We start from the raw sequence: 22,583 nt of genomic DNA on the forward strand, positions 1-22,583 counted from the left end.
ACAATTTTTTAAACACTCCCATGGATGGTGATTTTACCACTTCCCTGAGCAAACAAAGTATGTGATTTAAGGTTTTTTGTCTTAGTGTTAACATGTCATGGCCCAAGAGACCAGTGTGCTGAATTACTGACATTATTGGGAACTTCTGAGGACTAACAAAAAGGAGCAAATAATGATACATTCCCATTCAATAAAGGGTGCTGTGTGTTTCTTACTCCATCATATCTGTCTGTGCCACTAGGAGTCTACACAGAGAGCTGAAGGGAGGAATACCTACCAAGCTGCAGGGCAATTCACATCCACCAAAATACTTAAGGCCTAGCTCACAACATCACCAAAAACCTGAGAGCTTGCATGTTTCTCTGTAAATCTGTGGTTTGACCACTCCTTCACATTCCTACCACAAGAAAACTTCACAGGCTGAGTCTGTGAAAAGTTCATACAGTCAGTGTGACAGGTATACTCTAGAGAGGATTCCTCACGTTAGACTTTAGAGCACTTCTCATCACTGCACTTGTATGAGGGAAGGGAAGAAACGTTAAGAACATAAATGAGATCATACAGATTATTTTCTAAATATTACTAAACCAGTAATATTTATACATTTTTAAGAAACCTTCACAAAAAACAAAATTAAGCATGAACAGTTCAACATAAAAAGGTAAAAGTCCCATTGCTTAGTAATGCTAGGAAAAAGTTCATATCTAATCAGAAGTGGAAGTTCACAGCCATTTGTTCTAAAGACAGCGTTGTGTTTTAAATACATCCTTGAAATTAGTGTCTTTATTAAACTCTTAGTACTAAAATAATAATAATAATAATAATAGTAATAACAATTACATTTAGATAGCACAGACAAAGCACAAGATGATACATAAGCATAAAAGTGCAAGTTATAACCTAAGTCAAAGTGCCTACTGGTCAAACAGGTTCAAACTATGTTCAGAGAACAAGCATAAATCAGACTAATAACAATCCATGCCTTTTGCTTTCCCTCTCATTCACATCAGAAGTCATTGCAAGTAACACTGATAACAGTCTGAAGTGACATCAATTCCAAATGAGAGTACATGAGAGGAGAGTCAGGCCCATGTCTTGATGGAAAACTGATCCTCATTTCCTCTGTGCAATGCCAATTAATCCACAGGCTTTGCTCTGAATATCCGAGCACAGAGAGAAATAATAACTTGGATGCCACATTCAAGGGAGGCAGAAGCAGCATTTAAGAGCAGGGGGTACATCAAGCCCTTGTCTGTTCCTCTGGAGTCACATCCCCCAGCTGATTTATTGACTCCAGCCATAAAAAAAATTACTAGGAGGAAGTTAAGTAACACTGCTCTTCATTTGAAAATTAAAAAGACTACCCTCAGAAGTATGATTTTTCCCTTCCTGTTCATCTTATTTTTCTACTTCAGAGATAAAATATCTTTTACAATATCAGCTCATTATTGTGCTCATTCCCTTTAAAGGCAAACAGCTTAAAAGATCCTGTCAGCAGAAAGGGGTGGGATGAGGGCAGAGGCAGACCTTTTATTAAACCTTTAAAAAGATTTCTAACTTATTTTGAAAGTGAGAACAACAGAAACCATAAAACTCCAGCAAAGGAAAGCTGTCACTGAGATTAAGCAGATCCAAACTCCGCCATCCATTTTTCATACTTCTCCAGGTCTGCAGCAGAAACAGATTTGGAGATTTTCTTCAGAGCCAGCTCAAAGTCCCCCTTGGTAACTGGCATCTGAAGCTCTTCTTTAGAAAGTGCACGAATCTCTTCTGGAGTTAAGCCATTAATACGTCTTCTCATTGCCATTAAAGATGCATCCCTGGAAATACAGGACAATGCATGGCAGCTAATTGCTAGCAGAATGTGCTGTAAGCCTATGAATTTTGATTGTATACTCTTGCTAGAAACCACTGGCAGGAACACTTAAGACAGCATTTATTTACCATAGAAGATGCAGTTCACATCTTTCGTAGCTTCCATGTTCCCAGATCACTACATTAATTCAACATAAAGAATGCACTGGCACCAAAACCCATTTAAGCATATGGTAAATGTGCAGAGATAATTAAAACTATAAAACTGAAAACCTTTTACAATGATTCATGAAGATGAAATTTTACAACTTTAGAGCAGAAAAGGGCAGGGTGGGAGACAAACTCAAAAGACTTTTTTTTTAAAGTAATCTGGATTTTTACACTGCATTTCTTTTAGACTTCAACTTTCTCCCTGCAGTGTAGCCCCAAAGGACAGTCAGCAAGGGTTAAGAGTGCAGCCCAGCTGAGCTGCCTGCTTGTCCATAGCACCTGGATGTGTGAAGGGCAGAGCAGGAGGCAACAGACACAGCATTACACGGCCCTGCAGTGCTGAGGCCATGGGTGCCTGTGGCTCCTCATGCTCTGCCTGTTCTGTGACTCCTCCCCAGCTCAGATCCTGCCAGCCTGGCCCACCAGCTTGAAGAACACTGCTCATTTTCTCACACTGTGGCCCACAGGCAGTCTGAAATTACATTTTCTTTTTCCCTGGGTTTTTCCTAGTAAGGGATAACACAAGCCTTAGGGAGAAAGGTAATTTCACTACTACATGACACACACCGAGTTTTCAAATCCATGGAGTCATTTCACATTTTCAGGAAGGCAGCAGGGGGAGAAGAAAAAATATTCCCAAGCCATACTCTTACAGGATCAGTTTCTCTTGACAGGATTCTTAAGGGAAATAGACTTCCTTCAGATAAGTTTCTTTAAATACCTACCCCTCACCAGAAAAGACTGATTTGTCAAAAATGAAATAAATTGTGGGAACAGGACAGAAATAAATTAAATGCTAATATTATAATCTATGTCCCCCTTGGACCTAGAAGATTCAGGGAGACACCAAGATTCAGCTGCACTGGGGGCTGTCCAAACATGCAGCTCATAGAAGTCCCAAAGAAGTGTTCTGTGAAAGGAATGTTTTTGGATTATGGTCTAGCTCTTAAACTAATGTGATTTAAAAAAAACCCCAACAATCTGCTTTGCACTACATTAACAAATGCAGATAACTACGTAAATGCAGCCAATTGTAACATGAGATTAGCTCAGATAATTTTTTTCACTTCAGATCCAAGAAAAACACATCTCACAGAAAGACTTCATGGTATTTGGACCACTCCACGTGACAGTAATACATGAATACAGTAAATAGATGTGGGCCTAATACACAGACACTGTGAGCATGGCTTCAGCTGGAGTGGTTATTGCCTTTCATCATATAATGCAAATGATGACTTGACTTCCCATGCAGTTCTATTTGCAAATTAAGGGCAATGTGTTACCTGCAAACATTAGTGATGTCAGCACCAGAATAGCCTTCAATCTTCTCTGCAATTTCTTCAAGGCTGATATCAGGATCTAGTTCTACTTCCCGAAGATTAATCTTCAGTAGTTCTGCTCTGCCCTTTGCTAGAATGTAAAAACATTTGTTTGAAGACTGGCAAGAGTTGCACTAAAAAAGATATAAACACAACCTAGATTTTTCAGTGAAAAGTATGAACAAAAGAGTTCAATATAAGAAAAGAGAGAGAACAAGTCATAGTGAAGTGTGCAATCAAATACAGTAAAGTATTTGGTTAAATGCAGTATATTAAAACAGCATGGTTGAGAGATATTTGTCAAAGTGATCTGTCACTAAAAATGTCTGTTATGTCTCAGGTGATAAAGCATTTGGTCACATATCACCCAAGGGCACAAAAGCACAATCCTACAAATTTCTGTTTCTTCTCGCATCCCTTTGGATCCACTCCATGTTCAAGGGTTTGACTGCATATCATTCACAGGGTTTCATTATAACTACAATAAGGATTCTATTAAAAAAGCTTCAGACAGCACAAACCCCTTAACAACAGGCTGAACTTTAAGCACATGTTTAAGCAGTTTATTCAGTTTATTCAGCTGGGACCCAAGAAATCAGCTGAAGTCTGATAGAAAACAGACACATTAATAAACCTATATTAATATATTTTTGATAGAAATGTCTTGGTATCCCACTTTCCTACCCAGATGCAGTGTGCACACAGTGATAACCAGCTGTTTAAATGAGCACTTACGCAGTCAATTAACCATTCCTCTTGCAGGGGGCACGTGCATATGTGCATTTGAGTGCACATGTTAAGCAGCCTAAGCTTGTAAGAGGGAATTTGACAGCTTAGGACTCTGTGTTACTGTGCACAAGGGTGGGAAAGAAGAGGATGACTGGTTTCCTGGCTTTCACTGTACAGGAAAAATATGCCAGCTCAGCGTCTTTATTCCCCAAGTGATCAATTTTTATGACCTATAAAAAAGGCCAACCGCAACAGCAGAAGTAGCAGGAGGAAAGGCTAAATGTCTTAAAGAAATGTCCAATAAAATACATTATGTTTTATTCATTGTTGCCCCTAATTCTTATTTTTTTAACTTTTGCAGAAGGAGAAATACAAAAGAAAATAGAAAGCTTCTCTAGAGCTGCTGGTTTTGTGTGCTTTGCAGAACTGTCAAGAGCACAGAGTTATCCATCACACACAACTGGCACTAGCTATAAAATGGGGATTTATTATTTAGAGGGCACAATGTACACACAGTATACCTGCAGGGAGTATCCTGCATCAGAGAACATTCTTCTAATTGTTGCTGTGGGGCTAAGCAAGTCTGTGCAGCATTTTGAAAATTAAACACTACAGAATATATGCTTGCATCAAATTCCACAATACACAGGTGCATACATGCTACCATGCCACTATTTCAGTTAAAATGCCTGACTACATCAAATCACACAACACAGTTATAAATGCATCACTAAGACTTGCCCAGAGTAGCACAACATTCTTACTTGCAGAACAGATACAACAGAAACTAAGACTGGAAATAAAACCAGATCACATCTCCTATGTTGTCCAGGGTGTAATACACTGTGTTAAAAAACAATCTGGTTTAATTAGAAACAAGAGGAAGAGCTGATAGGATTTTAAACTAATTGGTGATAAAGACAGGCATCCTGTTAGGGGCTGTTACTGCCTGTAAGCTGCACAGACAAGCTGTAGAACTATTAAGTGTCCTTAGACCTGCTAAACTCAATCACAACCACTGTCACCATGGACATGCATCTTGTTATCTTGACTGCTCATGCAGGCAGATGAGGCATCCACTGTACCAAGAAGAAAGGGAGCTATGCAAACTTCAAGTGATAGGAATCTCAAAATTAATAGGACAGGTGAATGACAGCTAGGAAAGACAATACAAGCTGAGATGTCTTAGGGCAGGAAAGCAATCAGCCTGCTGCATTCTGAGTGACTGGAAGCACAGTAATAAAGGCAAGCAAGCAGTGATTTGCAATGAACTAAGCCTGTAAGTGAAAATTCATGGATCTACTTCTTTCCATTTGTCTGCAAGGGCATGGAGTGCATTTGCAATATTTGTGAACATGTCCAAAGGCTGCCTTTGATGATCACTCAAGGGCTGACTGTTAAACATTTAAAATAATTCCAGGCTCATTAAAACTAACTCTCTTTCAAAATATAAGAACCCATCAATGGCTTGCAATGAAATGCCACAGCTCTTTGTTTTTCAGCCCCCAAGCAAGCAGCATTTCTCTTTTTTTCCACTCTTTAAAAATAAAGCGATCCAGACAAATGATTAACCCTTGAATTACACTGCTCATCACAAAACCATCAGGATTCCTTACAAGCACAACAGTCCTGCAGTTATCCTAAACTCATCTTGTATAGAGAGGAAAAGAAAATGGTCTTATCAAACACACCTGTGGGCAAAGGTATATAAATCCTCTTCTCCAGTCTTCGTCGGAGAGCTTCGTCAATGTCCCAGGGAAAATTTGTAGCAGATAATACCATAACCATCTTGGAAGGGTCATCGTTTTCCAGAGCACCACCTACCCCTGCAAGCATAACAGTTCAGAGCAAGTTTACTCCAGAGCTCTTATTGATGGAGATGCTTGCTGAGAAAGACTGCACAGACAAACATAGCCTGGACAAAGTTAAGCAACAGCTCTCTATAGTCCTTTCCAAACTTCCCATACAAGACCATCATTATTACAGAGAGAGGGACAGTTCATTATTTTGCTGAGTAAGGGGAGGGCTTTCTTGAACACTGCTAATAACAAAGCAATATGTGAGTGTAGCCCTACTAGTCCCACTGACAGTGCTATCTCTGTCGAGTCTGCTCATAGAAGAAACAGGAGTCACTCAGCTTACCAAGTGAGGACTGCAAAGAGACCAAAAGCTTTCCTATCCTGAGCTTACCACAATGAACCTGCAAATTTGAGAACATTTAAAATAGTAGTTTATATACAGCAGTTTATACAGCAGTTCATGATAGCTGCAATATAAATGTGGCTATCAAACCTCTACACCATACAATATTCCTTAGATGGTCATGCTTGCTGTGTGCACCTGCACAAAACAGGTACTACATCTGACTTAAAAGGGTAGTATTAGCTGCCATCATAGAATACAGCAAAAGCAGATCTCACAATGGGGTTCCACAGTTGGAGAGTCTAGCAAAGGGCAGAATTTTGTTTAAACTGAATACAAATTAAATACCTGCATTAAACTGCACAAATCTCCATTATCTGCTTCTCATGCAGTCTGTGTCTCTTTAATATGTGCTTTCAAGTCACCCTAAAAATAGCCATTTTAGAAAAAATAAAGCAGAACACCCTTTTCAGTTATCTGTTGTTGAACACTCCAAAAATACACTCATCTCAAGTTGTGCTTCATTTTTCTCTCATGCATAAAGCCAGGTTTTCCAGATGGCTCGAGTTTTTACATTCCCACCTGTAAAGAAGCAGCATCCCAGCCCCAAAGCGAGATCTAAGTCCTTGTTACCATCCATTTGTACAAGCAGCTCTGACTTGACTCTGCGACTGGCCTCGTGCTCGTCAGACGTGCCTCTGCGGCTGCAGATGGAATCTATCTCGTCAATGAAGATCGTTGCTGGAGCATAAAACCGTGCCTTTATTCAAATGAAAACATCACTGTTAAGGCTGCTCAGCAAGCACAGGCCCTCATCAGACCACAACCCAGCCCTGCTGGACATACTGCATACATATCTTCCCTGACTGTCACAAGGGAGGAATTCAAGACCTTCATTTACAAACTGTCACATGCTGAGGTTTATACACTTTGAATTGTACTCCTTGGGTCAGTGTTGGTTGGCTTGCCCCAGCAAATGACATTGGAAAGGGGAAAAGAAACACTACCACAATAGGATACTCTTCTTGACACAATATAAGCAGTTTTCACATCCAGGTTTTAGGCTGATGAGGGTTAGGCATAAGGGACAGAAAGGTGCTCAGCAATCCCAAGAGACTCAGGTTTTAGCTGTGAATATTGCAGGAGTGCAGGGAGGGTCCCAGAGGTGTGGCCTACATGGATATGTCCTTCACACACCCTACATGATGGACTGCACCCACAGCTTCACTGAGAGGATTGTGATCATGATTCAGAATAAAAACAGAACAAAAACATGTATGGCTTCTAGAATAACTGCTCTAAACCCCTTCAAATTTCAAATCTACTTCACATGGGATTGCTACCCCATAACCAAACAAGTACTGAATTTCTGTTGAGGTCACGACTCTTGATTTAGTCTGGAAAATGCTATCCTAAATATGAGTGACGAAGCATTTCCTTCTTAATCCTCAGTAACATACCATATGTGGTAACCCAGAAATTATGTTTTTCTAATTGGTTGAGGGGGTGTCAGTTCAGTGAACTCCATGCTTCCAGCAAGCTACTGGAAAGGCAGGAAACCAAGAGTGCTGTCCTTCCTCACCTGAATGAGCCCCAGAGCACATCATGGAGGACATACCATTTCAAACAAGAGGCGGACCAGCTTCTCAGACTCGCCTCTGTACTTAGACGTCAGTGTAGAGGAGGACACGTTGAAGAATGTTGTCCCACACTCTGTAGCAACAGCTTTTGCTAGCATTGTTTTGCCAGTGCCAGGAGGACCAACCATCAGCACACCCTGAAAGGTGAGAACAAAGGTAATGAACAACAAATTAAGAAAACTTTGTCATTGGTACTTTACACAACACCTCTATATGAACCAAGATCTGGATTAAAATTAATAACATAATCCTCCTCAGTGGGAAACAGAAAACAAGTATCCTGCTTTTGAGGACAGTGTGGAAGTGTTCTGCCATTCTTACCACTCCACTGGAGTCAAAACCACAAAAGCCAGTACCTGTTGCTTGTCCTAATACCTAGGAAATGGACAAGAGATTTACAGCCTTGCTCAGCATCAGAGTCTAGACTTGAACTTAGGCCGTTCCCAGCTCACAAGGAGCTGCACAGGCAGATGAAGATGGTAAACTCTGTTTTTGGAACAAAGGCCCCTTCACGAGAAAGTTTCACAGAAACCAAAATACTTTTGCAGTAAGTTGTGTTTCCTCAGTAGAGAAATTTTCTACAAAAAAACCATTTCCCAAAATATCCTGACAATATGTATGAATCTGGTTGATGTTTACATTTCCATGAGAGCATTCACTGAACACATCAGTTTGTTTTTTGCCTAATCTCCCGATCTCAATGTTCCTATGACCACACTACTGCATCATAGCAATTTCTGGATGAAACACCGTCCTCATCATGCTGGATGACTGGACTGCTCCGCTATTCCTATTTTACAGATAAGCAACTGTGGCTCATGTGGACTACTGCTTAGTCCCACAAAAGCCTAATCTGAATTTCAGTGATTATTCAGAAAGCTTTAAACTAGAAACAACTCTTATATCCACATCATCAGACTATCTTTCCATCTGTGGTCTGTGAAAGAAAGAAGCACACATGTCTGCAGCTCAGCACATTTACCCATCATTACACAAATAGTTTTTTGGTTTTACACACAGTTCTCTCATTACTCATGTTAAGATTGTATCACTGAAGAGGTTAATCACTCTTGATAATACTACTAAGTACAGCCATCTTTATGGGTAGTCTTTCCAACCCTTTCAGCAGCAGCACTGGAGAAGGACAAAACACTGTTCCATGCTCTGCACAGTGCTAGTATAGGGCCCTGTGATTTTAAGTAAATCAGTGAAAATGTAGTGCTCAAGCAGCTTGGGGTTTTTTTTCTCGTCCCAATTGCAAGATCTTATTACATGCTAACAAGAGTTTCCTAAAATTGTACTGTATTGCAAGGGTAATCAAATTAGCTAGTGTTAGAATTGCACATCATAATGTGCTTTGCAATTAATAACTTACACAAAATGCCGCAGCAATAAAATATCTGTTAAATGCAAGCCATATAGCAAATTAGATTTCATCTGTTCAAAAATCTACTTCAAAAAGCACAAAGAATGACATGGAAGAGATCTATAAAAACAAATCAACCGGGAATGCAATTATTCAAAAATGTCCCATTCAAAAGCAATAGCCTCTCTGTATTCCATTTTCCATTAACTCTTAATACCTTTATTGCCATTTAATACTTAGCTAATGCAAGTTCAACATACATTCATCGGTAAATTAAATCAGAAATGTTCACACGCCATCTCTACAGCTAACAGTCCAAAGTCACTCCTCAGGCTGTCCAAGGTTTCCTAAGCTCCAGAGCAGCAAGCATAAAAAGCAAATGGACTCTCTTTTCTCCCCGTGAACACTCAGACATTCTGATTTGAGATGCTGCACAGTTATACTGATATTACAGCAATATTGCAAATACAGCCCTGGAGTGACTGGGTGAAAATTACTCAGCCTGTAATATGCAGGTCAGAGATGACTTACAGCTCTCTCTGAGCTTCAAATATGTTCATTTAATATTTTTTTTAAAACTTCACCTCAATTCAAATCACATTCAAAGCATGTGTTTGATGAACTGCGTTTAGTGCAAGACCTGGTGATATAGGGAAGTAATGACATTTTTGGGATATTGGTTCAATTCTCCATTATTCTGGAAGGTCAAATCCTGGCTTCAGGTACACATGCAAAAACTGAAACCCATCCATTGCTTTTCACCTCCTGCTAAGTACTACAAGAAGCATTACCCTGCATGTGATACTGGTGGCATTATACATGTGCATAACACAGGTGCAAAGCAGCCACACCAGGTGTAAAGCCAGGGGGAAAGTAAGGTCTCAGGGGATAGAGACAGTAGAAATATCAGTTAAAAAAAAAAAAAAGAAAAAAAAAGAACTTGAGTTCACAGCAAAACAAGATGTGCATGGCTGCAAACAGAAACACATAGGATCAAGTTGCTCTTTCTGCAAACTAGGAGGCTGCCACTTACTATTTAAAATCCTTGACAAACACAAAGACATCTTTATTCTTCCTCTAAGGCTCTGTTAATCCAAAGTATTCCAATAAGAAGCTGAAATGCACCACAGGGAGTAAGTGTTTTGATGAAATCACTGCAGGGTTACTTCTTGTTGTTGTAACAATCACTAGCAGAGCAGTGGGAAGCACAGTGAGCAACCAGGCTTTCTTGGCACAAAACATTTCAGAGAAACAAAAAGAGCAAACCCATGGACACTCAGAAACCCCTGGCTGCAACTACACAGCACCTGTGTTGAATCAGGGAAGACAGCTGGCTCCTTCAGACAAGGCCCAGTTCTCTGAATACAAGCACAAACTGTGAGGGCTGTCTTGGGAATTGTTCTCAGGGGAGCCTGAGCATCCAAAACCAGCTTCGGCTGCCTTTTTCCCTGAATTATTGTCCTGAATTCCTAGGCTCAACAAATGCCTGCTGCTACACTGATTACTGCAAGAAACAGCCTTCCCTTCAATACTTTTCATCCTTATAGCACAGTCAGAGGTCAACAGTAGGGAAAATACATGCTGTTCTGTGTGAAAAATAAATTCATGAGAGTTACAGCTTCACAAGTCACCAGGGAAAAGGCTAACAATGAAGACTCTTCATAGCCTTGTCAGAAATCAATTTGCATTTCAGACTGAAGAGAGGAAATAATCTTAGAATCTTTTCCATGTCTACAACCACCTGGTTTTCAGAGGTGACACTGCTCGGTAGGAAAAGGTAGTCTTGTGCAAAGAGATGGAGACTGTAACTCTTTAAAGGACCAAGCTGTTGCTCCTTTATCCCCTGCCACAGCACTTGGAGACAAGGTCAGTGGCATTTTTCACATTTCCTGCAGTCTGCTGAAGTACCTGCCTTAAAGACAGATGGCCACTGCCTCCTCTATGCATGCTAACAGGCGAAAAGAAAGCAGAGCAGATCTTTATTCCGTTAGAAGATTTTGAACACTAGACAGATGGGGCCCCCATAACAAGAGTATGGATCAACTTCCTCTAAGCTGAGAAGAAAGAGATTCAGCTGTTCAAAATACACCAAAATCTCACCCTACACATTTAACCCACAACATCTAGGGTCTGTCCAAGATGATGGCTCAGTTAACCCTAAGGTTAACCACAAGGCCACTGGTACTGACCACAAGCACTCTAACTCCAAAGGCTGGGGCCAGGTTCGCACTGAGTATATGTTTGGGCTCCCTCCCTGCAACTCACTAAAACTCTGCAGCAGCTCTCAAGCAGCAATCTCCCAGCTCCTGCTGAGTCTGACCTAGGTATAAGCCAGGGAAGCACAAGGACCGATCAGGAAAAGACAGAACAAGTGTCAGCAGAGCAAGATCCAACACACGCTGCTGAACCAGCACGCTGAACAGGAAACTACTCATGCACACAGCATTCCCTACACACGCCACTTCCTTCCACACTCAGAGCAACAGACAACTTGCAAGTCTCTTTTCCCCAGTAATGCTTCTCAATAACCAAAAAAGCCTTGTTTTGTGACTAGTTATTCCCCAAACAAGCATCAATTAGAAGCAAAATAATGCTGCTTGCTGTTTACAGAAATGCTCGCCAAACTCCTCCCTCCTCTTCCTTCTTAGCTCTAAGCAAGGCCCAGACTGGGCTCACTTCTGGTCAGTCAGCCTAGTTCAGTCCTATATCCTTCCTGCTGCCCTGTCTGCAACTCCTTCTCCTACTCTGAACTTCCCACTCCAGCTGCAACTATGCCCAGCTGCAAATCTAAGTCACCAGACTGGCCCCCTCCTTCCTTGCTTCCTTTACCATGCAGGCTGCAGTTTGCAGTCTGAGTGAGAAATAGTTGAAACATTGGAGAAAAACAGTCCAAGGATTGCTTTCTTCTGAGAAGTGATGACAACTGGACACCATAAGCCTATGTATAACTGTCTGTTAAGCATTTATGCTTCAGTCAATATAATCTGTTTGCTCACATCCTCAGGTTGGCATATAGAAAGTATTATAATAGCAACAAGCTATAAGTAACTAAATAAACAGAAAATACTGTTTACTCTAAGGGCCAGATACACTTCCAGCTGTTTCTTTCAGTGCCTTTTACATGAATCATTATGAGAGGATTTAATAAACAAATTCATGATCTTTTCTTTTTAGCCCTTGCTACAGATATCCATGTTACAGCAGGAGTCTCACATAGCTACAGCTTGCCATTTACTAAAACACCACATAAATTCTCACCTTCCAAGGTCTTCTGATCCCTTTGAAAAAATCAGGCATCCACATTGGAAGAACAACAGCTTCTCTTAATAATTTCTTCGCTTCTTCCAAATCTGCTATGTCATCCCTGTGCAAGATGAAGAAACTTGTATAAGATTCTCATAGAACTCTATTTCTTCTATTTTTATACAAGAGAAATAGAAAAGCTTTTCACTTAGTACCATTTCTTTTAGTACGCAAGCATATGCCTCATGAGAGCACTCCTATCATACTGTGACCTAAAATTGAATCCACTTTTGGAAGACAGGGAAAAAATTATTTTCAACTCAAGTTACCCAGAGCTGCTTAATTAAAAATTGTTTTGGACAATGTGAACACCAAAGCAGTATCTTTAAAGATCTCTGGAGCATATGTTCATTTCAGCAGTACCTGTAATGAATGTACTGCACTTAGTATCAATTAGCATCAAAAGCTTAACTTTAATCAAATTAATAAACTGTTAAAGCAAAAGATCTCATTTTTGCCTGTCTGTAGAAGATTATCTTGTCTCCCTATTTTAGGAGTTTGAAGATGGGTAATTTCTCTCCTTTCTCACACTAGCAAAAACACTTGAATTGGGAAAATCCTCATACCAATGAATGCTTGGATTCCTTGACACAATGTCTCTTTCAAGAGCTTCGATCAGGTCTTTGTCGTAACCTGCTCCATCAAATTTTGGAATATCCCCATCACCAAATTCCTGGGGTATTTTCTTTCCCTAGAAGTGAAAAATCATACAGACCCATAAGAATATTACACAACTGACACACTTCCTGGCCAACCAAAGGTATGAATGCAGGAACAGCCTCACATAGGTGGCTGTGTCACAACTAGCTGAACACCAGAGCATCCAAAGCACATATTGAAGGTGCTACACTAGCCACCTGTCAGAAATAACATCTGACACTATCATCACTGAAAAGGAACAGGGAAGTTTCACACACGTTGTCTTTGATGGAGGAAAACCAAGGTTCTCTCCCTTTGTTTCATTAAAGCCTTCCTGCCCTGCAATATCTGCTTTGCTCAACTACAAACTATCCATGTCTCGCCTCTCATTTGCACGCCAGCTTCAAAAACAATTAAAATGCTTTTCATAGGTTGTGTTTATTTAAGGGCTGCACCAAAAGCCCTAAAAGAAGCTCCAAAGACACCCAGGTTTCAATAATTTTTGCAACACACCAATGCTACATCAGTGATCAAGCCACACTCTGTCCCAAGTGGGCCAGAGCTTCTGGTTAGTACTTCCACAGTGCAGTTCAGCTGATGGGGGTGAAGTAACATTTTCCCTTTGAAGCATCGGGGCTCACGCTCCTCCTCTCTCAGTTCTGAAGGAAATCGCTTCCCCTCCCACCATTCAGGGTGCCTGAAAAGCAGCTGCGCTGGTTTAACGGAGGGGGCTGAGCAGGGAGCTACTTTAGGACTCTTAACTCAGCTTCTAAACACTATCAGCAGCAAGTTAAAGAATCCCAGCTGGCTGGACAAAAGCGTCCTAGACGAAGGCGGGTTGAGAGGCAGCTGGAGACGCACAAATAACCTCGCAGTGGAAAAACAAAAAGGCAGCGATTACACCCCTCCCAGTTGCCGTTTGCCCACGACGACTTGGGAGGGAGTAGTTTCTCTTCCCACTACTTTTATTTCTTGCTTCCAAGCGAACTCTTGTGTTGTTTAGTACTTCTAACTCAGCTTTTTGCAATGGAAACGAAGCTCAGAGTTGTGTTTAAGCAGAAAGCTGGTGTAAAAAATGTAGTAGTCTGGTGTAAAACGGAAACGGTAAAAAGACACCCTGTGGAGTTTTCAAGATTTAAGGAGAGATAAAATAGAATCCAAATGTAACCATTAAAAAATTAGTAAGAACAAGAAAACAGGACAATGAAATGAAAGGTAGTAGTTGTCTGCTACATACTCCTCTTGTTCCGCAATGGACTGGCATTCCTGGTAGAAAAATTTTTCTGCACATCACAGAACAATTGGTTTATCTAGTTGCGATTGGGTTTTGTTTTTTTCCTGAGTGTCACCGAGTTAAGGCAGGAGCTGAAGAGCAGGGCAGGGAGGGCGGCACACGCCGGGGCACCCGAGAGCCCCCGAGCCTGGGCAGCCGGCGCAGCGCGGCCCAGCGGGGCGGAGCAGAAACCCAAAAATGAAACGGGGAAGGAAGGCCCGGGCCGGGAGAGCGCCGGCAGCCCCGGTGCGGCCGCGGGGCGGCAGCACGGCCCCGATCCCGGCCCCGATCCCGGCCCCGATCCCGATCCCGCGGGACGCGCTGTGCCCGGGACCGCTGCTTCTCCTGCCCCTGCGGAACGTCCCGCCAGCGGAACGATGGAGAAGGGCGGCCAGCGGGCAGACATGCTCTCAGCATCACCTCGGCTCTCATTGGAGTGACACTGAGCTATTCTTTTTTTTTTCTTTTTTTACCCCCAGTTCCATAATTAAATCAATATTTAAAGTAGTTGTAGTTTTCACAAGTAATACGATTCTTAATGCTGGTCCCAAATTGGTCCAACCTGCAATTCTCAGTCAGCAGGTAAGTGAGCATAGACTAGAAATAATGATTTTTTTAAAATGTCACCTGAAACTAGGCAGCAGGAGTAAGCATAATTTTTCCAGTCATCTCTTCGGGTACTACTTTCACAAAATAGCTTTAAATAAAGTTGCTGTGATGGCTTCTCTCTAAGAGGGTATGCCAACAGATAGGTATACAGGGCTGCAAAAATCTACTCCCACCCTTGGCAATCCCATCTCATAATTTCAGGCAACCAATATCTGTCTTAAACATTTAGAAATCAGCTGTCCTTTCCATCAGGGAGAGCTATTAGACCTGCACTAACACACTGGAACAAAAACCTTGTTTCCAAAATTGATGTTATTCCTACTCCTAAATTTCTGCAATAGTTTCAGCAGTTCGTTCCTTGGTGTGTCCTCCACACTGATATACTTGCATCAGGCTTTATGTGCTCTCTCTTCATTTACCAAATTAAGTCTCCTTTTGGAACATAAGCTGAACATAATTACCCATTCACTTTGTCAATGCTTTTTTTTTTTCTCTCCCTCCTAATGTTAACATATCTTTCTTGAGTGTGGTTGTACACAAAATACTCCAGCTGTTTTCTCAGCAGATCCCCCCTATAATGGCACAGGTATCTCTTCTCTCTGCTGGGAACACCTCAACAATCTGGGATTTTGTTTACATTTGCATCCACAGCATTATTATACTGCTCCCCCTTCAAGGCAATCTCAGAAGGTTAATCACATAGAATAATCTTGAGGGCTGTAATGGCCAGAACTGGACTCTGAAGACACCTTGCCTTCCTACAGGTTCTTCCCACTGCATACAAAAGCCAAATAACCACTGTCACACGCAGCCTCCACCCCTCACTGCCAAAGCCAAAGGTGGCACCTGACTGTGCCTCACCCCTTCCCAAGCAGCCAGCCCTTCCCATCACCAGCAGGAAAAGTTAATGTGCCAAATGGAAGTTCAGCCTGGTCCAGTTTCTGCTGATACATCCAAATCTGTCTTCTCCTCTACTGCTGAGTTCCCAGCTTCTAGCAAAAAACTCTTGTTACAGTTTCCAGGAACACAGCCTGCTGCTCTGCACCTCTAAACATTATCCCATTTCCATTATTCCAACACAGAGTCATCCAATTCTTCCTGTGCAACAGCCTCATTTGCCTTTTGTGGTGATGGTGCTTCCCAACTTGGTGTCATGAGCAAATTCAGTGCATGTCTCTTTTTTGTGGCAAGTTAAATTGGCACAAAAATATTAATTTAAATACAAAATAAGAGTCAAAAATTATTTGCCAGTTGACTGCCACTTCTCCTTTCAGTATTGCTTGTTTACTTTCCCCTTGCTGCCTAATCCCACTTTAAATTCCTCTACACCACACACTAGATTAACAAATTGCTTCCCATGTGGTATCTGGGTAGATGGATTTCTTTCTAAAGGACATTAACTAGAACTCTAAAGAAATCCTGGCAGAGGCAACACCTTTGCTTAAGAAACCATATTTCACTCTATTCCACTTTTCAATTAGTTCCGAGTCTTCAGCTTTTCGCTTTTCAACCACTCTAAATTTGTTGTAAAACATATAACAATTAACAACTCTAGTTGCCTGGATCACTTTTCCTTTCCTCTTCTCAATAGAGGTATTGTCAACACAACTCATCATTCACATGAGACAGCATCAAACTAAGTAAATTTTACTGTAAAAATGTGCTCCCAGTCCTGCAATTTCACCCAACAGTTCTTTCAGTGTTTTCAGTGGAGGTTATGCAGCCTTCCAGTCCCAATGCACGGAGGTCTGTGCTTTCACCTAAATGCAACTATCTCATCTCATGTCACAGTTGGTGATGCACAGGAGGATAATCAATCAAAAATAATTTAATTTTTTAAGTCCTTTCACTGACATGGCTGTGCAGCCATCGGCTGTTTCATATCCTTCATAATATTTACTGTCTTTATCCACTGACAGTCTAAAATAATCTAAAGAGTACTCCCAGAAAAGTGTTCCACTACTTAGATATGGTATTATGCAATTTCTAAAAGACATACTGGTAGCATTCATGCTGCCTCTTTAAACTGAAATATTAAACAGAAGCTAAAACTCTTGGTAATGCTTCAGCAGAAGGTACCTTGAGAACAAGCCTAATAATTTCCAGTGGAACTAAGAAGGAAAAAAAAAAACTTGAAAGCAGTATTTTAGGAAAAAAAAAAGACACATAAGGATTTAGTGGATAGACACAATCTGGTGGGTTTAGTTCAAAATTATTTATATAGCACTAAAAAATGTAATTTTATTGGCATAGTTAGGTTAAAATTACCTATCCCAAGATGGTTACTGTCAGAATGAAAAGATGTTATGGTCTAGAGAGGAAAAACATTGAAAGACAGCATTTGTTTCAACTGAGGCAGAGCATTTCTAAAATATATGTGCTATACTTACATTTACCTTGAAAAAAAAATATGCATTACATTGTGGTATTATAGGCAGGACAGCACACAACCTATTACACTGCAGTCAATGTCTTAGGAAATGGATAGTTCATGACATGCTCTAAGTAGTCCTATCCTTGCACCCAAACCCAAAAACTACAAAGCTGAAACATTTAGTAGGAGAAAAGATACCTGGTTACTTAATTTAAAGCTTCAGGTTTGCCCTATTATTTTTAATTGAACATGATAAGTTGCCAAATCTCTTTGATTTGACATAGCAGTCTACAGAACAAAGTTGCTTGATGGTTCAAACTCAGAAACTGAAGAACAAACACTTGTAAACTAAGAAAGGATAAAACTGAAAGGTAAACCTATTTTCATGCCTCTGTGCAAAATATAGGAAGTTGCATTAACTTCCTCCTCTTCCCACACCTGGCTATTTCTTCTTTCATTCAAAATCTTTCTCAAAGGCAAATCATGGATCCTTACAAGAACCATTATATAGCACATGTGGATTTGTAACCTCGGGTGATTTTCAGTCACATATCCCAGACAAAGGAACTAGAATAACCACCCAGGAGCTAGACAAAGGGGAGTACAAGAGCACATGCACTGGAATGTTTTGAGGAGTAGACATATTTTCCTTCTGCCACCTAGTGACCAATTTATTCGGGTAAGAGCAGTGTTTAAAATGTACCATATTAAATGGAACACCTCCATGACTTTTCCTGCACCTCACAGCAGTAGTACTGCTAATCACATTATTCCCAGAGACAAGTATTATACAAGTCATGTCGTTGTAGGCTCCTTATAGTAAAGCCCTATAATGCTCATCACCGGAAAGCTTGGAGAGCAGAGTTCACCCTCATTAGAGCTAAGACTTTGAAGGCTGCCTTACACAAGCACATCTGGTGAACCTGTCACACACCATGACTCCAATTCCCCATATAGCTGGCAAATCTTTCAATAATTTCACAGATCTTCATGAGATTTTTATAGCTTGCAGAAGGCACACTTGTTATTTTAAATCTTACTGATCCAGGGTAGAGAGATTTCTAAAATGCTTGATCTGTACAGTCACTCAGTGGCACTGCTGAAAATGTGCCTGGCCCTACCTTCTGATTGTCATAAGGGCTAGGATTACTTAATAGTTTTCCTGTGTATCAGAAAACAATTTATGATGGAAAAAGCCTATCTTCGAGTTGTTCCTAAGCTGTCAAGAAGTGCAATAGAAAGGTCACAAAGGAACTAACCAAATTTTGGAAGAAAACTGGCCTAAATATTTTCTTATTCATCTCTCAAGATCTGTACAATACTGTGTGCCTCCATAGAAGGCATGTCTTGTATCTTTGTCTGTCAGGAAAGTAATGCCACTTCAGAACAGTCTCAGCTTGTATAATAAACACCACAGAGTCCTTGGGTTCCTGGCACTAACTCCACAGTTAAATTTAAAAACACAAGTGTCTCAGAAACAGCGATTTGCACACTGACATTTTTCCAGCCACAAAACAGTCCTGGTTTTGACATCACCACTGTATACTGAATCACTGTTTCTCCTTTTCTTTCACTTCAGCACTGCTCCCTTTTCATGGATCTTCAGAAGAAAGTATCTCCAGATTAGTCTAGTTTAATTCATTGCTTTTACTTTTAAAACAAAACAGTTCCAAGAAGCTTCTTTCTAAACACTATAATAAATACAAAACCCCTTTCATAAACCAGAGAAAATGAATGTTGCTTAGAGTTTGGTTTTAATACTTCTCCCTCATATTATTTTCAAATATGTAACTTCAAATAATTTGGCACAGATTTACCTACCATCAATGCATTTATGGAACTGTTCTGAACTCCTAGGCATGCCTAAATTATACTATGGAATGGCAGAGGCAATGGTACTGTGGAACTCCATTCATAATGCTTCAAGTCTAGGGAAGGGCACTGGTCTCATTTTTGCACTTTTTACATTAATATCTTTACAAAAGTCCTGTATTGGATTCCTTTAAGGGAAAAAACAAACAAACAAACAAACAAAAAACCCACCAAATATGGGGGAAAGGAGGAGAAGGGACTACATGCCTGAATGACACTTAGAGATTAGAGACAAACCCATGGTCTTCACTCAAAGAATAAGAAACCCCCAGCAACAGGACACTATTCTTCCCTTCCTCAAAAATGTTACACTAAGATGGAGCAAACACAACAGAACTTTTCTTAATTTGGTGTAATTATTAATAATAAACTTTTCTTAATTTGGTGTAATTATTATTATTGTTATTATTATTAATAATAATGATAAATGTCACCACTATACAAGCTTTGATCGTGGGGAAAAAGAAAGCACTAAGTTTTCCCACAAGTGATTATTGTGAATTTTATTATCTGTATTAAATGACTAAGAGTGCTCCCCTTTGCCACCTGCTGCAGCACACCAGCTCCCCGCCAAGTTCTTTCCCACCTCTTACCTTGTCATCTCTTGCCCTGGCTCTGGATTCCCTTTCGCGGCTGCCGGAAGATTTCTCCCCCTTGGACACCAGGTGTGCTCTGCCCGCGGGCCCGCGCGGCTGCAGCCCTGGGGAGTCTTTCTTCAAAGATTTGCCATCTCGGTTGGGACGTTTTATCTGAGGTGGAGCCCTAACAACAGCAACCACAACAAAAACATGCTAAAAACAGCGAAAAAAAGAGCAACATTAAGAAGGATAGATTCTAATTTGCCTTAGTGCATTATTACTAAAGCTGCCAAGACCCTAAGCCTTATTTCCCTGTATCTACAAATCCAAAACCACATTCCTGGTTCTGTCTGATACCCAAAGTAAGAAGAAAAAACACAAAAGAACAGATTAACAACATTATCAGATCAGTATTCCCAATCAGTCTTAAAACAAACCAACACCCATGTAACAAAAGAGGAAACAATTTAGCAAAAGTCGTCAAATCGAATATTCCTCTGACTCCAAGCCAGAAGATTATATTAGGCTACATTCACATGCACAAATTCTACAAAAAATAGATGACATTCCTGGTAAAATAAAGATTTTTAAAATAGAGACATTAAAAAAAAGGTGGCTAAAATCTTTGACAGGGCCCAAAACAAAACAGGGAGGATTTTAAACAATCCGCCTACGTCTGACTTCATTCCCCTGTGTGAAAATGTCAAAACATAAAAATTGCCTTGAAAGCAAAAGCAAACAGAGCTGAACTGCAATCACCTATATTTGTGTGCATCACCCACAATGTCAAAGAGTACTCAGCAGTAGAATGAGGAGAAAGAATTTGGTTTTAAGACAAGAAGTCATTGTCATTTTTCTCCAGGGATTGAATTTGAAATACAAAAGTACAATAAACAGCCAGGAATGCCACCCAAATTTAATAAGTGTCCACTATTGAATCTTGTACTGATTCTTGTTTTGAGTAACTCAAAATTTGTTAACTCCAAAAACATTTTCCTGGAATATGCTTTAAATTAGGCACATTCTTAAATACAATGCTGGATACAATGGCAACATTTTGCTTTTCATGCATTTTCTTTAAACTTAACAAGAGAGAACAGTGCCTAAGTTTCCTTATTTATTTGCACAAGATTTAAATTTCAACCTAAAAGAAGCAGATGAACTGTTGAGGGTTTACCACTAAGGAAAATATAAGAATAAATGCATCTTGAACTTTACATAACATTACCACAGAAAATCTGAGTTATTTCTACCACTCATAAAAGTAATCAGCATTAATATAATATTACACATATTCTTAGGTTGGGGTTTTTTTTAAAAACAAAGATCTTTTTGATAATCATAAAGCACAGAAAGTTATAAATAAACTTGGCATTTCTTTCCGTTAACCAAGATCTCTCATTTTACTTTGCTCCTTTGCTTATGTGAGTATACACATGTTAAAATTCTGTGCTCTTATGTTAAAAAACTATTGGCATGATAAATGCTATTTTTGTCTGTAAACTGAATCTGTTTCCAACCAGCTCTGTTAGGTTGAAAATAGGGATTTCACAAAATGCACAAGGATCTATTTTAAGAAATCTATCAGCTAACTGAAATTACCTTAAATATGGTTAGAGAAGAGATATACCATGCATAACAGAACATGTTTAGCAATTAAACTAACCAATGGATTAAACACAGGTTGAACTATCTGTAGCTAGGGAGTGATTTCTAACCACCATGTCCTTCAAGATCCTTCAGTTCCAGCTCCTTACAGACTTCTCAGTCATCAATTAATTCTTTTGCTCAAATGAACTGAAATGGAAAAGTTTTCTCCTTGCACATGAGAAAATGTCACCAAAAGCCCACTTACCTCTGCAGTAGATTCTAGTTCCACACACTTAGTTACTCCTACCAGAATAAAGGAGTGACTCTCTTTAGAATGTCAGAAATAAATCTGACTGTAGTTTAAATACTTTTTTCTCAATTAATTATATTTACTCCTTATTACAAGTGAATAAATTAAATGTAATAAATGTGTAAATTAAATGTGATTTTCATGTTGCAGAAGCATTCACAAACAAATATAAAATTATGGTGACCCACCTTTATTCCACCCACTCTGCTTGAGCCTCTCCTTACCTGTGTTCAGCTGGAACAGGAGGAGGCCAAACAGCTGGATCTCTGAAAGGCTCATCTTGACAGGATACAGAGATATCTGGAGGTCTGTCCATTTTAAAGCTCTCTAAAGTGTTGACAATGCTCTTAACTTGTTCATATTCTTCAACTAATTCTTGTCGGACCTTGAGAAGCACATATGTTATTTAAAAATTGTTACAATTCAAACTTTAAAAAGAACCAAACAAACATAGAAAGTACCTCAAGAACCTCAAAGGCAGGGACTCAGAAGACTTCCTATTCACAAACCCCAGACCTATCAGGTTGATAAGAGACATTCAACAGCAGCATAAACAATCGAGTTCATTTTCCTGCTTGTTAATGTCCCAAGCAGACAGGATTGCTAACACAGTGATCCTCTGCTGTAATGTATGCTGATGCCTGGATTTGTGTGTGCATGCTGACGTGTATGCACACATGCTTTCACACTAGTAAGGGTGCTCTTGGCAGATCTGCAGTAATGTGCTACTGTTTTGGCATAAAAAATCTCTGATTACAGTCTCTGATGTCCTAGTTATAAAACTGGCCAAATCATTAAAATATAATATTAC

At 40.1% G+C, this 22,583-nt stretch overlaps 1 protein-coding gene across 2 annotated transcripts in view; it reads right to left on the bottom strand.

Moving 5' to 3' along the window:
- Positions 1–393: 393 nt before the first annotated feature.
- KATNAL1 (katanin catalytic subunit A1 like 1) overlaps positions 394–22,583 on the bottom strand; it is a 36,523-nt gene continuing 14,333 nt past the window's right edge. For both annotated transcript variants that reach the window (XM_058825408.1, XM_058825409.1), the window contains exons 3-11: positions 21,997–22,157; positions 19,888–20,056; positions 13,094–13,218; positions 12,483–12,588; positions 7,837–7,995; positions 6,852–6,978; positions 5,768–5,902; positions 3,312–3,438; positions 394–1,820 (exon numbers count right to left, since the gene is read on the bottom strand). In XM_058825408.1, the coding sequence (XP_058681391.1) occupies positions 1,622–1,820; positions 3,312–3,438; positions 5,768–5,902; positions 6,852–6,978; positions 7,837–7,995; positions 12,483–12,588; positions 13,094–13,218; positions 19,888–20,056; positions 21,997–22,157 (1,308 nt within the window). In that variant the 3' untranslated portion in view covers positions 394–1,621. The remainder of the gene's footprint in view (positions 1,821–3,311; positions 3,439–5,767; positions 5,903–6,851; positions 6,979–7,836; positions 7,996–12,482; positions 12,589–13,093; positions 13,219–19,887; positions 20,057–21,996; positions 22,158–22,583) is intronic.

The sequence above is a fragment of the Ammospiza caudacuta genome, chromosome 2 (genome assembly GCF_027887145.1).
Source record: "Ammospiza caudacuta isolate bAmmCau1 chromosome 2, bAmmCau1.pri, whole genome shotgun sequence".
Classification (NCBI taxonomy): domain Eukaryota; kingdom Metazoa; phylum Chordata; class Aves; order Passeriformes; family Passerellidae; genus Ammospiza; species Ammospiza caudacuta.